This window comes from Peromyscus californicus, unplaced genomic scaffold, assembly GCF_007827085.1.
Source record: "Peromyscus californicus insignis strain IS unplaced genomic scaffold, ASM782708v3 Scaffold_5__1_contigs__length_169319896, whole genome shotgun sequence".
Taxonomy (NCBI): domain Eukaryota; kingdom Metazoa; phylum Chordata; class Mammalia; order Rodentia; family Cricetidae; genus Peromyscus; species Peromyscus californicus.
Window position 1 is genome coordinate 34,965,437 of NW_026294573.1, and position 17,239 is coordinate 34,982,675.

General features: G+C 49.5%; 1 protein-coding gene across 1 annotated transcript in view; it reads left to right on the plus strand.

Annotated features, from left to right (window-relative positions):
- The window catches only part of Cfap57 (cilia and flagella associated protein 57), a 74,554-nt gene extending 60,005 nt beyond the window's left edge, over window positions 1–14,549 (plus strand). Inside the window, exons 22-23 of the mRNA XM_052718670.1 lie at window positions 6,407–6,539; window positions 14,198–14,549. Coding sequence (XP_052574630.1) covers window positions 6,407–6,539; window positions 14,198–14,412 — 348 coding nt within the window. The 3' untranslated portion in view covers window positions 14,413–14,549. The remainder of the gene's footprint in view (window positions 1–6,406; window positions 6,540–14,197) is intronic.
- The last annotated feature ends 2,690 nt before the right edge of the window (window positions 14,550–17,239 follow it).

The following is a 17,239-nucleotide window of genomic DNA, read 5'->3' on the forward strand; positions in this document are numbered from 1 at the left end:
CATATTCACACATACACACACACACATACACACATATTCACACATACACACACACACACACACACACACACACACACACACACACACACACACACGTGGTGGCTAGGAGCCCTGAATGCCTCAGTACATGGTAGTTTGTAGCTGCTAGAACTCCTGTGTGGCTACCAGGGCCCCGGTACTTTATTCCAAAATGGCGAAGGAAAGCCAGGGTAGGCACAGTGGCTGAGCAACTCATTGGAAAACAACTGAGGGGAAAAAATGGGGCCAGCATCTCATTTGTATATCCAGATAGGAGCCCAGGGCCTCCACACACTGTTCCCTGGCATGCTTATGCAAATATAGAAATGAGTTGCTAAGCAGTACAAACACCTCGGACACACATTTTATTCACCCCCTTCACATTTTTCAAGGTCTTACACAACAAGCTGTGTGTCAGCTGTGGAGGATTCCAAGATAGACAATGCATTCCTGCCCTCAGAGAGCCTGGGGAGCATGGACCATTGCATTTATCCTGTGGTGTGGGCCTGCAGAGGAAACATGCTCCTTAAAGACTCAAAGGAGTGAGGTCATTGGAGTTTGGCCTCAGGGGTGTGGAAGGTGACTGGGGATCAGCTGGGAGAAGGGCCTTCCTTCCAGGGAGAGACAACAGCTTGAGAAAAAGCAGAGGAAGAGGTAGGGTTGAGAGTGGGGACTCAGGAATCCACAGCCCACACTTCTGCAGGGCATCCGAAAGCAGAGGGAGTCCACCTGAACAGCAGCGCTTAGCCTTGGGGCATGTTGGAAAGGGCCCTCTGCCCTTGCCAAGAACTGTGAGGTTCCTCCTCTACACAGGTCAGAGAGCTTGCGTCTCAGATACACTTGCCTTTGTCTCCAAAAGGTGGACTCGGTTGGCGGAGTATTCAGAAGACAGAGGCAGTGACAAGGGACCCTGTAGACGGCTGTCGGGTTAGGGGTAAAAAAGGAAGAGCTTGGAGAGGGGGGTGTGGAGATGCCAAAGGCATTTCAGAGCAGAAATGAGAATTGAAATGCCGGGTCAGGCACAGGAGGAAAGTAGGGAAAGCAGGGGAGACAACAGGCTGTTATCTGTGCTGTTAGATGATCCTGCTAACACATAGGAGACTTCCAAGATCTCTGTGGCCAGCTTCTCCCACACTGAGGCAGCAGCCTACCCTTAACGGCGTTGACTCAGAGCAGCCAGTAGGGGGAGCTATGGGCATTCCTTTCCCCTTCTCGGCTTACCATCAAGATCAGAAAGTTCAGCCAGGGCATCATCATTCTGTTCCAAGGACCTAAGGCAGCCCTTGTTACCTTGTCATAAAGACCTTAGTGTCTGCAGACTGCTCTGGGATTCTCCAGACTTAGACCTGGTCAGATCGTTTCAGTGGCCTGGTAGCTGGCTGGGGAAGGTCTGGAAGACTGGAAGGGGTTTTGTAGACCCTCTTAGCCAGGATGCCAGGAGGAAGAGACGGCTTAGCAAGCTTGTTGAGTGCACTTTTCTTTCTTTTCTTTTTTTTATTTACAAAGTCACACACAGTTGACCTCACTGTGACCTTTGGGTTTCTCAGAACATAGACTACCTTAGAAAACAGTTTTTAAAGACCTCAGCTTGTCATTGACCATCGTTCTATCTGAGCTCCTGGAACAAGAGTGGCATAAGAAGGAGGTGAGAGGTGAGTGTGGAAGGCAGTAGACATGTGGGAGCCGGGCACTGTGGAGGTGGCCACAGGAGCACTCAAACCGCCATATCACTGTCCTAATGACGCCAGACCCCAATGAATCCGAGAATACATTCCCCATAGGGATACTGAAGGGTGAGATGAGGTGATGCGTGCAGACCGTGCAGGGATGCAGCCAAGATGATGCACGCAGCCAAATCTCACAGTTTTTCTTCTTTTTCTTTCTTTTGATTCATTCATTCATTTATTTATTTTGTGTATATGAGTGCTCTATCTGCATATATGCCTTTATGCCAGAAGAGGGCATCAGATCCCATTCTAGGTGGTTGTGAGCCACCATGTGGGTGCTGGGAATTGAACTCAGGACCTCGGGAAGAGCAGCCGCTGCTCTTAGCGGCTGAGCCGTCTCTCCAGCCCCGTTACTATTATTCTTAGCAGTATTTTTTATCATCAAAGCTTTAGAGCCTTCCCTTCTACTTGCTCCCTCAGGGTTCCTGGCTAAGAAAAGTCGTCTCCACTCCGTCTCCCCGCCTCTCAGACTTAGGCTCGTGCTTCCGACTCTCATGACATCTCTGCATTACAGCCAAGAGAAGCTTCCATGTTTAGCACAATGACATGTTCATAGATAGCTATCAGGAGCTGTGACCCTGGGGGTCAGGGGTGAATGAAGGATTGAACAAGCAGATGCATGGTGCTGGGCTACATTTGATTTCTGGCCTCAGTCACTCTCCAGTAAAGATGGCATGGTGCAGGGCTGCGAAGATGGCTCAGTGATTAAGAGCATTTGCTCCTCTTCCAAAGGACCCGGGTTCAATTCCCAGCACCCACATGGCAGCTCACAGCTGTCTGTAACTCCAGTTCCAGGAGATCCAGTTCCAGGGAATCCAGTGCCCTCCTTTGGCTTCCTCAGGCACCAAGCATGCATGTGGTGCATAGATATATACAGAGAAAAAAGACCCATATACATAAATAAAATTAAAATGAAGGGGGAGATGATGGAGTCATACTCTGGGGGCTCATTGTGGAGGTGTCAAAGACCAGCAGTAGGTCAAAGACCGACATTCATACCAAAGGGTACCAGGATCCAGGGACCCCAGTCATAGGGTTGGGGCTGGCGAGGGGGTAGGGAGAATGCAGGGCTGTGCTGGAGTCATCCCGTAGTAGAGCAAGCTGCTGACAGCTGAGACAAATCATAAACCAGCTCAGGCAAAACTGATGGGACTCGGTGGCAAAATGGTTGGAAGTGCTGGGAGAGGACCCTGAGAGGACTGGAAAGGGCTACCTATGTCTCTAGTCTTGTCTGGTTATAAGTCTTCCTTAATAGAATGAGGCAAAAGTGGAGCTAAACAAAGCCAGCTAAGAAGGGTAGAGAAAGTGCCTTCTGGCCCCCAGGCCTGTGAGTGCATGCTGGAGTTCTTCGTGGCTCTTAAAGCCCCTCCCCTCTGTTTCCATGTCCACCACCTGCTTCTCCAGCCCACAAGCATTCACATGCAAAGCAATGCCCTGGGTCTTAGTGTCCAATAAAAATGTATTGAAGCAATCACAGTGTGCTATAAAGCTGGCATGGGGAAGCTCCAGGGGAGACTGGCAGGGAATTTTACTAGACAGCATCTGGAAAGGAAATATGGGTGACCCATCTCCAGAGCCAGGGTTGGTTGAAAAAAATAAAGAATTAGATGGAGAAAGCCCGCCAACTCAGAAAAACAGGCACGGAGCCTGGCCTGGAGAGCAAAGCCCTGCAGCAAGCGCTGGTCATCGCTTCCAGCATGGAGGGAAATTTGAAAGTGAGGAGTGCCGAAATGTAGTGGTATGCTGAAATTCTAAAGATCTAGATCTGTGCTTAGACTAAGAGTCTCTGGGGGCTATCTTTTGATTTGGGGTATCTCTAGAGGTATATCGGTGAGGAAGCTTGAGATCCTCCAGCTCTAGCCCCACCCCCACCACTCCTGATGTAACTCCACCCAGAGGCGCTCCAGTGTTTCCAAACAGCGCCATCCTGCCTGGGCTTGGCCTGTAGACAGGCACAGCCAGTTAGAAAAGCGGAGACTTGGCCTGGGGAAATGGCTCAGTAGGTGAGGCTCAGTAGGTTACACAAGTGTGCAGACCTCAAGTTCAAATCCCCAGCACCCATGTACAAAGCTGGTGTGTGACTGTGTGTGTCTGTAACCTCAGTGCTGTGAGAAGAGGCAGGAGGATAGCTGGGGGTTGCTGCCCACTAGCCCAGCTCGAGGCCCAGTGAGAGACTGTCAGCGGGGCACCTGATGTCCTTCTCTGGCTTCCACACACACACACATACAGGCATGTACATACATGTACAACAACACACACACACACACACACACACACACACGAAAAGAGAAACAGACTCTCAGGAACTGCACCAGCCCCGCTGAGCCAGCAGTTCCATTTAACAATGTAGGGGTGATTTATTTGCAAGCATGTGTGAAACTATGTGTGAGCCAAGCTGAACACTGAGGCGTGGACTCTGAGAGCAAAGTGGCCGGTCACTCTGCACTTGTGGGCATGGGGACTCCTCCCTAGTGACAACTGAGGACGCTTGTGTTAAGTATGAAGTGGAAGGCAGAGACTTGAGGTGCAGGAAAAGGAGAAAAGAGAAACTGTCCCCCTGATTATCGCCAATGCCATACTTCTGTACCCTTGTCCTATTGTTCAATTCTCTGGAACATTCCTTACCCTCTTACTTGCTAACTCTTCAGCCTCAGCCCTGGGGTCAACTCCTAAGAGCCCACCTGTCATTCAGACAAGATTAAGTGTCTTCCCTGTGTTCCTTACTCCTCCATGCCAGCAAGCCAGAGCCACACAAATATGTTCCTACCCTAACTAAACTGTAAAGTCAAGAGCAGGGAGCAGATCCCACTTTCTATGTACCCCAGGAACAACTCAGTGGCTGGCCCATGACAGATACTGTCCTAGTGAGGGTTACTGGTTTTTGAGGTTTTTTTTTTTTTTATTAAGAAAAAATTTTCATTTATTTTATACACCAATCAAATATCCCACTCTTCCTTCCTCCCACCCCTCCAGCCTCCCCCTCCCAACCCATTCCCCACTTCCCCCCCACAAGAAGGCAAGGTCTCCCATGGGGAGGCACATCCAGTAGAGGCAAGTCCAAGCCCTTCCCCCTGCCTCAAGGCTGCGTGAGGTGTCCCATCATAGGTAGTAGGCTCCAAAAAGCCCCCTCATTGCACCAGGGATGGATTCTGATCCTACCGCCAGCCCTCCCCTCCACCCCAAGCAGATCAAGCTACACAACTATCTTGCCATGCAGAGGGCCTAGTCCAGTTCCATGCAGGCTCCACAGCCATTGATCCAACTTTCACGAGTTCCCACTAGTTTGGTTTGGTCGTCTCTGCAGGTTTCCCCATCATGGTCTTGATACACTTGCTCATACAATCGTGAGAGTTACTGTTGCTGTGATGAAACACCATGACCAAAAAGCAAGTTAGGGAGGTTTGTTTGGCTTATACTTCCACGTCACTCACTGTTCATCATTGAAGGAAGACAGGATGGGAACTCAAACAGGGCAGGAACCTGGAGGCAGGAGCTCACGTACAGGCTGTGGAGTGCTGTTTCCTGGCTTGCTCACCATCGTTTGCTCAACCTGCTTTCTTGTAGCACCCAGGGCCACCAGCTCAGAGATGGCACCACCCACAATGGGCTGGAGATGGCACCACCCACAATGGGCTGGGCCCTCCCACATCAATCACCAGTTAAGAAAATGACCTACAGTCAGATCTTATGGAAGTATTTTCTCAATTGAGGTTCCCCTTCCAATGACTCTACCCTGCGTCAAGTTGATATAAAACTAGCCAGCCCGGGTTCCCAGTACAGACTTATTAAATAGATGAATATTGGTCAAACATAAATAAGTCAATCTCCAGGAAATATAGCAGATGTTAACAAGCTGCTTACTATTCTGTGTTGCTCACTAATAGCATGGCACTGAGGACAAGTGTCTTTTGCTGCGTATAAGGACTTAATAGATGTTCTAGCCGGGTGTTGGTGGTGCAACTCTTTAATCCCAGCACTTGAAAGGCAGAGGCAGGCAGATCTCTGTGAGTTTAAGGGTAGCCTGGTCTACAAAAAGAGTTCCAGGACAGCCAGGGCTGTTACAGAGAGAAACTTTGTCTCTGCGGGTGGGGTTGGGGAGGAAGAACCACAGATGTCCTTCAGTTTCAACAAATAAACGCAGGTGTGAGAAGAGGCTCACACAGCACTTAAGCATGCTAGATCGAGTGCTGCTGAGACTAACATCCTGGCTCTGTTATTTGCTGTGCAGTTCAGGCCACTTACACAACCTCTCTGATGCCTCAGTTTATTTTTCTGTAAAATTGTGATTATAGGGCTTGGGGGTATAGTTCAGTGGTGGAGCACATGCTTAGCATTCCTAAGACTGTAGGTTCAATTTCCAGAACCATCACCATGTGGTAGTAATCAAATCTATAAGGATTACCTGTGCTTAAGCACATTAAAGTATGTTCAAAGCGCCTAACAAAGCATTGGTATGGATGTTTGAAAGAAAACAGCTGGGTAGAAAAGGTGCTGAGTCCACAGAAATCGAGTTAGCTGGGACCTTGAAAGGGACTCACTGCGGATGCAGGATCCAGAGATGAACTTAGGTCCCGGTTCCTGGTTCTCAAGCCCAGGAGGGCACACCCTGCCCCCACCGAGCACCTGTGCATCACACTCACTGCCTTCTCTCTTTTCTAAAGGAAAATGTCTCTCTGATCAAGGAGATTAATGAGCTCCGCAGAGAGCTGAAGTTAACCCGCTCCCAAATCTATGACCTCGAATCAGCCCTGAAACTGTCCAAGAAAGCGCGACCGCAAGAAGTCTCAGAAACAGGTAATGCCACTGGGATTGGGGCGCTGAGACGAAGGCCCACTGGTGGCCATGAACAGGTCTCCCTTTGGCTTCTTTCAATATCAGGTCACATCCACCCGTGGCTTTTCAGAGCCTCTCCGTGGCACACACCACCTCTCTAGAGGATCTGTGAGGACCTGCCCACACCCATGCTCTCACTCATAGGGCCACAGGCTCCTGTCTCAAATCCTCAGGGTTAGCTATAATTCAGAACTCAGAATCTTGCGGAGTTTAGAAAGAACATGCTGTATATTATGTAATATCCCCACGGGGTCTAGGGCAGTGCCCTGAACTCAAACACATTAGTATTCTGCAGTGACATGTGAATATTCAAACCGAGCTTCAGGAATTTAAAACAGTGTTCCATTTTTAAATCTTTTTTTTCCCCCTACATTTTAGAATTGTGGGTAAGGGACCTGTACAATTAAAATGAAGACAAAAAGATGAGGAACTATTTAAAGGGAGAGGGAAATTACATAAGGAATGTTCGATAAGTTGTGACCGCGATGACACGTTAACTGGCCTCTGACCATCTGGTAGCCAAGGCAAAAAGGGAGGTAGCATGATAGTGAATCCCCACACTTCGGAGACTGAGACAGGAGCATTGCCAGGAGCTCAAGGTCAGCCTGGGCTACAGTGCCAGACACTGTCTCAAAACAAAAGGGAGTGTAGTTTACATAATTCTCTCACTGTATGGCAGAAAGAAGGAGGTTGGCTGGTTTGCTTTTTTCCTGGGGAAACAAACTTTTTCCTGGCACTAGACTCCATGAGAAAGGTATCCCACGGCTCTCCAAGAAAGGAAGGCTGACGAAAAGTCTCCAGTCTCCACAGGCTTTCAGGCAGTAAAGATATATTCCCGAAGTCATCTTTGTACCTGATCATCAGGACAAACCAGGAATGGAAGGCATCTCTGTGAAGAGTAACCCAGTGAAGCAGACACGCCTCATGTTCTGGTGGTTACTAGTCAGGGATAAAGACCCAATGAGTTGAAGCATCCCGGAGCAAATGCCTTCCGATTGCGGATGCCCCAGGAACTCTCCGCTGCTTTTGCAATCTGTGTAATAGCCCTGTGCTGCGAGACTACATGAGGTCTGTGATGAACTACACGGATGGTTGTGGTGCCTTGTCCCCATGGCCATCTTAGTGTAAGGGTACTGTCCAACGTTCTCACAAAGTTGAGATCGCCTAGTGACGCTCAGTTCCTGGACCACGTGTATTCTTGTCGTTAATCATCATGTATATATATGTATGTATACAATTGTATTGCATTGTGGTCCCTTTAAGTTAGTATAACAGTTGGGACCAGAGTAAATCCTCTGAGTGGTACCCAAAGTCGCCCTCTTCAGCCCTCAACACGGACATGAGAACACAGCATACTCCCTAAAGCGGGAACTACCAATTTCTGAAAGCCGAGGCTACCTTCTTTTGGGGGCATAAAGCTCAGATATGCCTGTGAACAACTGCAAAACTTCTCTTTAAAATGTTGCAAACTTGGCCTGGTGCGGTGGTGACACACACCTTTAATTCCAGCACTCAGGAGGCAGAGGCAGGCAGATCTCTGTGAGTTCGAGGCCAGCCTGGTCTACAGAGGGAGTTCCAGGACAGCCAGGGCTACACAGAGATACCCTGTCTCAAACACAACAAACACCACGAACGTCGCTGTGCCTAAGGGCACACACCTGTAATCCCAGCACTCGAAGGGGCAGAAGCAGAAGGGTTAACTCCACTGAGAGGTGAGCGCAGACAGGAAGACAAGAAGATCCCTGGGAACTGCTGGCTACCAGCCTAGCTAAAGAACAACCATCTCCAGGTTCAGCGAGAGCTTTCTCAAGGGACTAGGTGGAACTCCATTAGAGGAAGACACCGGGTGTCCTTCCTGTGGCCTCTACATGTGCACACCCGTGCAAACACCACAGAAAGAAAGGGGGGGTGGGGGCAGCAGGAGAAAGGATTAAAGAGAAGAGCGGGGAGGGAAGTGGGGAGAAAATACTACAGATTCGCCAAAGCATCCTGAAAACTCTTTAGTTGGGACACCCCCCACCCCCCCACCCTCCCACCCCCCACTCCCCACACCCCCACAGGCAGCTCTTTATATCATTAATATGGAGATTTCCAGACATATAAAAGGTTGAGAGCAAAATCTGGTGAATTTGCACGAATCCATTTCCCAACTCCAGGAATCGTCAATTCCTGCCGCTCTTGTATCTTCAGTATCTGCCCCCTGCACACCCCAACCCAACACTCACACCATGAACTGTTGGAAAGCACACCAATCATAGCCTTCATCTACTATAGCTTTATTAAGGAACATTCACTTGTGACAGCTGGTGACAAGTAACACCAGTTGTTGACCTCGATTGTGCAAAACCTAAGTCTGACCTTGGATTTTGAAATGTGCGCCCGTCCCCTTCCCAAGACAAGTCAGAGCAAAATACACATTCTTCCAGTTGCTTAGGGCGTCAGCTGGTTCGGCTGGTGTTTTAAATCCTTTGAACAAGAGAGCTTGTTCTTACCTAACCACTACCTTAGTTTTAACAACATTTATATTGTTTTCAAATTTGCAAGACAATTGGCTAACAGATCTAGCAGATAGGCTGCTCGTCTGTCAATTGCTAGACCCGCATCACTAGAACTTACAACTAAAGGTAGCTATTAAAAACCAGGTAAAGCCGGGCGGTGGTGGCGCATGCCTTTAATCCCAGCACTCGGGAGGCAGAGCCAGGCGGATCTCTGTGAGTTCGAGGCCAGCCTGGGCTACCAAGTGAGTCCCAGGAAAGGCGCAAAGCTACACAGAGAAACCCTGTCTCGAAAAAACCAAAAAAAAAAAAAAAAAAAAAAAAACCAGGTAAAAATGACATAAATGGGCTGTGAATGGAGAGGACACAAAAGGAAGTAAGGGACAATTGGAAAGCTGGGATGAGTGTCCCTGACTTCATAGGCCCAGGAAACTAAACCCTAAACTGAAAATGAAGACCACAGAAAAAAAAAACCAACATATGCTGAACTATCCAAACAGCAGACTACAGGATAAAACCAACAGACTATGAAAAGTCAGACTGTTAAAATGGACCCACAAGATGGTCAAAGGACTGACCTGAGCTGGATCTTCAGGACCCAAATGATGGAAGGAGAGAAATGACCTCTGACCTCTATTGTGTGTGGTGGCATGCATGGAAACACACACACACACACACACACACACACACACACACACACACACACGGAGTGGAGGAAGCCCTGAGTAAGTGAAGTCCTGAATGAATATGTGTGGTGGATATGGACATGGACATGTCATAGACCATGTCAAGGGCTGTGTCCATGTGGACAGAACCCCAAAGCCTCAGCCCCATGGGAAATGGCAAAACCTTCCCTCCTGGTGCAAGTGCAAGTGTTAACAGTGCGTGCAAAGAAGGAATGTCCTCCGTAGTTTTCTTCTCCTCATCCCCACCCGGATATTCACGGCCCGGAGACTGCTCCTTGCTGAGCTGTAGCTAATAATTCAGCCTCTCTGTTCAACTGCAGAGTAAACACACCGAGCTTCTGGGGTGACTGTGGCTTGCTTCTTCGGCAGAGAGCCCAGTCCCCACCCCATCCTGGCTTTTCTTTGTCTGTCTGTCCTTTCTTCAGTCCTTGCCACCCCAACCAGACCAAGTCACTGACACTGTGCAAGGACTCAACATGCACACACATGAAATAGATGAGCAAAAAAAAAAAAAGAAACGATTGAGAAGATGCAGGAGTAGGGATGTGTCCTACACAGCTTTCATTAAAGACTGTTTAAATAGTCAAAAAAAAAAAAAAAAGAAATAGATGAGCAAAATATAACAAAAAGATTTAATGCTTTATGTTTAAGGAAATAGAAAGAGGAATTTTATTATTATTATCATCATCATCATTATTGTTGAGTTTTTTGAGACAGGGTTTCTCTGGGTAGCCCTGGCTGTCTTGGTACTCGCTCTATAGACCAAGCTGACCTCAAACTCAGAGATCCACCTGCCTCTGCCTCCCGAATGCTGGGTTAAAGGCATGCACCACCACCACCCAGCAATTTTTTTTTTTATAAGCGAGAGTCTTCTGAAATTTTACAGACAAATTATATTTAAAAACCACAAATAACTAGTAGAACTGAGAACTATAATTATTATAATTCGAAACTCAATGAATAAATGGAGCCATATGGTAGACACACCCATCTGAAGAGAGAAACCTGTCCAGAGGGACAGACGAGAAGTACTGAGAGCCAGGGATGGAAGGGAGTAAGTCGTCACTAAGTGGAGTCTCTAGAAGATGGGTGTTACAAGGAGCAACAGAGTATTTCAGAACCAATGAAAGATGGCGACCATCTGCTCCAGGAATCCTAATGGTTCCCGAAAGGATAATTAACAGCAAACCTACGTCAGAACCACAGAACACCAAAGACAAGGGGTTAATGCAGTCAGGGAGAAGAGCAAGGGCTGAGACACAGGAGTAACAGTGCCAGGTAACATGTGACTTCTCAATGGCAACAGTGAGAACCAGAAATGGTGACACAGTCCTTTCAGAGTACTGAAGCTTGGTGGCTATCCCCCAGATATATATCACCAGGGAAACAAAGGCAAAATGTAGACTCTGAGCCCCCAGTAATGACATAACACAGGGAACATGATAGATAGCTGAACTGTGGATCCAAAGAGTAATCAGAAGAGCTGAAATACTGGGCGGAAGCATCAAAGCCAGCGGGTCTGGAACCAAACCATCCTATGTCTCTGGTTGTTTCACAATAGGAGAACCATTTTGTGTGTCTGTGACTTCGGGTGAACATGCACCACAGAGTAGTACATGTAGACGTCAGGGTGAGAGGACAACTCAATTCATAGTTCTCACCTTCTTTGTGTGAGACAGGGAGACTTGCTCCCCCACCTCCCCACCCCCCGACACTGTGTGTGCCAGGCTAGCTCTCAGGGACTCTCCTGTCTCTAGTCCCATCTCTCTGTAGTTCTGAGATCATACACACACACACACACTCACTCTCTCTCTCTCTCTCTCTCTCTCTCTCTCTCTCTCTCTCTCTCTCTCTCTCTCTCTCTACCATATCGTGCTTCATGTGGGTTCTGGCGATTCTAACTCAGCCATCCCTGCTTTGCATCCTTTGTTATATAAGCTCATTAAACTTTTTAGAAACTAGAGGGGTGATAGAAAGGAGGCCTGAGGAAAAAGAAGGAGAAAACCTTCCAAACCAATAAAGGGAAAATAGACCAAATTTGAAAAAAAAAATGAAAGAAAAGAAACATGAAACAGAGTCTAGAAAGGAGGTGGGAGGAAGTCCCACTGTATCCCTGACCACTTTCTTAATTTCCATCCTTTCAAGTCAGATTTGGGATGAGAATGTAGCTCAGTGGTGAATCTCTACCGTATGTGTGTGGCTCCTGGGTTCAGTCTGTGACACTGAAGATAACAATGGCGGCGACAATAATAAGTTAATTGTTTAAATAAATTTATCTGTCTATGGAAGGAAGCCTCTGAGCAGCAGAAAGGGACACTGACCAGGTCTGGAAGGCGACAGGTTCTGAGACTGGGGATGTGAGAAGAGGGACAAGGGTAGATGGAGCCTCATGGCGAGAGCTGACTTCTCAATAGCTGTGACAGGAGAGGCAGGGGTTTATATCCCAAAGAAGGGGGCCCCTGTAGGACTGAACCACAATATGGCAAACAGGCAATTTGCTGTCAGAGAGAATGGAAAGAGACCAGTGCGGGTGCGGGGAAGAAACAGGAAAAGCACAAACCAGGCCCTAGAGATACTCACAAGCCAGAGTGGGAGACAGAGCAAGAAATGTAACAGAAGCCCCACATGGTGTCCACTGGGTCGTCTTCCACATGGTCCTCACCTAGAAACATTCATGGGACAATATGACCCAAGCTAGGCATGTTTCAGAAGGTGACTACTCTGGGTCAGCCTCCAACTGTGGGTCTAGTGACCCTTCCTTGCCTCTGTGAAGAGCCTGCCACTGCCCGCCTCTGAGGTCCAGTGACCTCATTCAGTGATTAAACATCCTGGAGGGCCTTAAAGTTACAGTTTGGAGCAAGATTCTTAGAACACATAGAGGGCATTGTGGAAAGGATGTGCTTATGTGGCCAGTCCTGTGGTGGCCAGAAGAGAATCTCAGTGCTGGATCTCTCAAGCAGACACCAAGAGCCGCCAGGACTATGGTTTCACAGGCACCTCCATCCCCCCGGAAGCCAGATGGTGACTGGTTATGTAGCTGTACGTGAAGGCTACTGGGAGGAACCTGGAGACAGGAGCTGATATAGAGGTCATGCCTCTGAGGGCAGTAGTTACCAGAAACAACCAGTATCAGGAAGACGAAGAGTTGATACCTAGGGAGAAAAAACACTAAGAGATGAGGAGCCTTGAGACCGCAGAAAAGGAAGTCTAGACATAAAGGCAGAAGGAGACGGGACCAGACCTAGGAAGGGCAAGATCAACCAATTGCTCTCTTTTTTTTTTTTTTAAAGATTTATTTATTTATTATGTATACAGTGTTTTTGTTTTGTGTGCATGTATGTATGTACACCAGAAGAGGGCACCAGATCTCACTACAGAAGGTTGTGAGCCACCATGTGGTTGCTGGGAATTGAACTCAGGACCTCTGGAAGAACAGCCAGTGCTCTTAACCTCTGAGCCATCTCTCCAGCCCTCAACCAATTGCTCTTTAAATGCGGACCCCATCACACCAATCAGAGGCCAAGATGAGGCTTGACCACTGGCTACCGCTGACTGGCTCCTTGAGGAAACTGTCTCTCCTTTCATCTCCAACATCTGTTCTGTTCTAGTCTTTCCCTCAGAGCTACAAGAAAGGGCTGGCAGCAGGAAGGGGGACGGGCAGTACCATTTGTTAAGACTGATGGAGAGGGGGTGGAGGTCAGAGTTCAGATGTGCTGCTGTGGGGAATGGAAAGTTTGCAGGCGATAAACAATCAGCTGGAGCCGAAGTGTTGAGCCTTACGTGATACTTTTCTCAGTAGCACGTAGCAGGCCAGACATAGATGGGGAGACCCTGAAGGGTTGGGCTATCTCAGGTGTGGGCTGGGCCCAATAGATGAAATGGAAGAACAAACCAATTAGAAGGCTGGGGGTGGGGGTGTCAAGAAAATGGAGGGGGAAAAACTCACGGTGCTCCAAGTGGCCAGAGAAGAATGTGAGTTTAGGAGCCCATCTTGTGGGTAGAAAGTCTCCGCTTGGATGGAAATACTGTACCAACAATGAGTCTGCGGTCAGAGACTGGTGCACTGGCATGGGAGAGGGACAGCAGAGAGGACCTGGGTAGTGAAGAAAGGGCCTGAGATAAGCCGTAGACTCTGTAGACGCCCAGGATGGTGGCAAACCCCAGAAGAGGGAATATGGCAAAATCCAAGGTGCAGGAAGCATTAGCAGGTGGCCACACAAAGGGAGGAGAGGAATCTGTATCCAGAAGCACCATCTTTACCAGAGAACTGGTGGCTTGGATTCCAGCATCGTCCCCAGGGGAACTGCACTTGGCCTCGGTGAGGCCATGGGCATGGGCAGGTCAGACTTACCACGTGGACGCAGTCTGTTTATTTCTCCCATTGTGGATGCTCCGTGGGTGTTTGGAGGCCACAGTGATCCTGCTTTGTCCCTTACAGCGGTCAGCAAGGACATAGCCGTCGTCACTCCGACTCTGAGGCTGAATGAACAGGAGGAAACCGGGAGAATCATTGAAATGCAGCGCCTGGAAATCCGCCGCCTCCGAGACCAGATCCAAGAGCAGGAGCAGGTCCCCGGCTTCCACACCATAGCTGGAGTTCGGCTCCCTTCCCTTATCGACTCAGATGTAGATTTTGAAATGCACACCAAGTGACCTCTGGTGAGCTATTTCCAGCCACAGCCTGAAGCACCATGTGTCTGTCACCAAGCCAGACTTCTACCTGAGTCCCATCAACCTCTTTCAACCTGGAGAGTTGGGGGCAGGGTCAGAATAAAGGTGTCTGCTCATGACCCCGTCCAACTTCTGCTTCGGGTGGGAGCACACGGGAAGGGGAGAGGGGAGCCTGAGGACTGGGGACTGTTGTTTGTCCTGTGTGGGAACTGGGCAGCCTGCACTTCAGAGATGGGCGAGACCTGGGGCCAGCTTCTCGCCACGGGCCTGAGCTGAGACAGGGCCACCTGCTCACATCTCAAGTAGCTCACCTGTTGCCTTCATCTCGCCCAGCCAAGTCAGGACCAAATAGGGTCTCCTCCGGTTTCTTCTTCCTTTTGAAATGTAACGAGGGGCGTCCTGCCCTTCTTTCTCTTGCCTTCACATCCGTGTTCGGTGTGACCTTAACTGGTTCCTCCATTTCCGGGGATACTTCACACTTTTCTCTCTAGTAATGCCTCCAGATCCCATCCCAGGAGCCTAGCCACATGTAGGTACCAGGAAAGAGACTCCTTTTATGCAATAATGAGTGAAGGCATGTGACTCAAATGTCCCCGACTTCTGCTTGCAGAGAACAGTTATCTATATAGGTATTTAAGCCCACAGTCACTCCTGGCCTCTAGTGGGCCCCTCCGGCTGCATGAAGCCTGCCATCTCCCAGGCTCCTCAGTTTCCCCAGGCTGCTTTGCCAACACTGTAGACACTGTTCCTGGTTGTTTTCAGAGCCAGACCAGAAACGCTGCTGTCCTCGTTCCCAGCTGGAAGGTACACGGCCAAGCCTGTAAAGGACTCCAGGGCATGCTCTGGGGGGCTCTGTCTCTACTGGTCACTTTCCCACCAGCCAGTTCCTCCACACCAGTGTGGCAGCCATCCTGTCCCTTGCCCACTGGAATCCTCTGCAAATCAAGCTTGCTGACCCAGACTAAGACCTTGTCCTCACCTTTGCAGGACAGAGTGGTTTGACGTGACACAGGGATAGAGCAGGGACAGGGGTCAGCAGGGCCAGATCCTGCCTGACCTTGAAGACACATGAAGGAGGGTGACCAGAGTCCAGAAGTCAGTGCCCGGCGGCTGGAGTCACTGCCCTCGGCTTCCCAGGCCCATTCCATGCTGCTCTATTTCCAGTTTCCCTAACAGGCCAGTCTTCCTGGATCTCCATATTTCTGCACTCAACTTCCTCTGCCTGAAATGCTGTTGTCCCCATGACAGTTTCCAATCTGAGCTTCAATGTCACTTCCTCAGAAAGTCAGCCCTTGCCCTCTCCTGCCACCTAAGTCACACCTGCCATACTGTTTTCTTTCATAACCCTCCCTAGGCCTCAGATGTCTAGTTGTCACGTCCGCCTCTCCTGCCGAGTGAATTCCATGAGAGCTGCCTTCCCTGGATCTAAAGCTCGCTTGGGTGTGATGTGTGGCATCGACGGAGAGGATCCAATAGTAGAAGCAGGTGGCCTGCTTAGGGAGAAGTTGTAGGTGTACGAGTGTGAGAGTCTGGTCGCTTGGCCCAGGAAGATGGCTGAGGGAAGGGAAAGGAACGAACTCTTCGGCCTTCAGGACTGGCGGGAGTTAGCCAAGGGAGAGGAAGCATGGCCTGGACAGGAGGAAAATACAGAGGAAAGTGATGCTCTGGCAACCAGAAGCAAATTCACTGAGGTTGGTATTCCAATGACAAGCACATCACCAGGAAATGTCCTAAATAAGACATCACCTTTCCTCCGACAAGACAGTTTGAGAGTGGCTGGCACAGCGTCACACAGCTGGGACCATGATTGGGACCTGCTGCCCAGGGGCCTCCAAAGCCTATGTGTTCATATATTGTGCCTGTAAAAACCCACAGGCCAGGTGGTTGGAGGGTATTGGAATGTGACTCCCAGAGAATCTTAACAAGAAGGAAAGGGCCGGGAAATGCCCCAGAGGAGCTAACGTGTGCAGAAGCTGTATGTGGCTGCTGCCCAGAGGACGAAGAGAAAGAAGACAGAGCAGCAGCTGAGGCTGAGGAAGACCCCAGCTAGTGCCTGAGCCAGTGCCTCGTTTTCTCAGCTGCAGGGGGATGAACATAGCGTCAGAGTCTGAGGCTAAAGACTCATTCTTCTTAGCTCTCTACCCCCTGCCTTCCATGCTCCTATACCTACTTGCTGGGTGGCCCTGGTCCTCTGGCTGCTACATCTCAGACCTCCCTCCACTTTGCCTGTCTTGACTTCACAGGGAGGCAGAAGGTCCTCCTTCATGCCGATCACCCTCTCCTCGAGGTCTCTTCTACTGGCTGACCCCTCCCTGGGAGACTAAACCTTGCAGGCATCCCCATCCCCCACAGCAGCTGGAGAGGCCGAGCCAGTCACCCACTGGCACATGAACTCAGCTCTTGCTCTTCTGATTGCAGTTCCATCATTGAGCTCTGGGGACTTATTCCACGAGTATGACAGCTAGTGGCTTGGGGAGAAGCTTGTCATCCGATGTAAGAGACCAGAATTATTCTTTTTCTCTATGCCTTGGGTAGCCGGTGTGCACCCCCAGTCCCCCAACTCTTCTAGAATCTCAGCATCAGTTATAGCCAGTGTAAGCTGCTCAGACGTGCCTTCTCTGCCACCCTGTCCTCTTAACACAAAAGACTCCACCCCACAGCCTGCGCTGGCGTCAGTGCCCACCTTCCTCCACGGCTTCCGCAAAGCATGGCCAACCATTGTGCATCAGCCATTACTCAGCAGCTGTTGCCAAGAGGTACTGAGGGGCACAGGCAGGCGCGGGAATAGCTGTATGACCAGGTAGCAGCT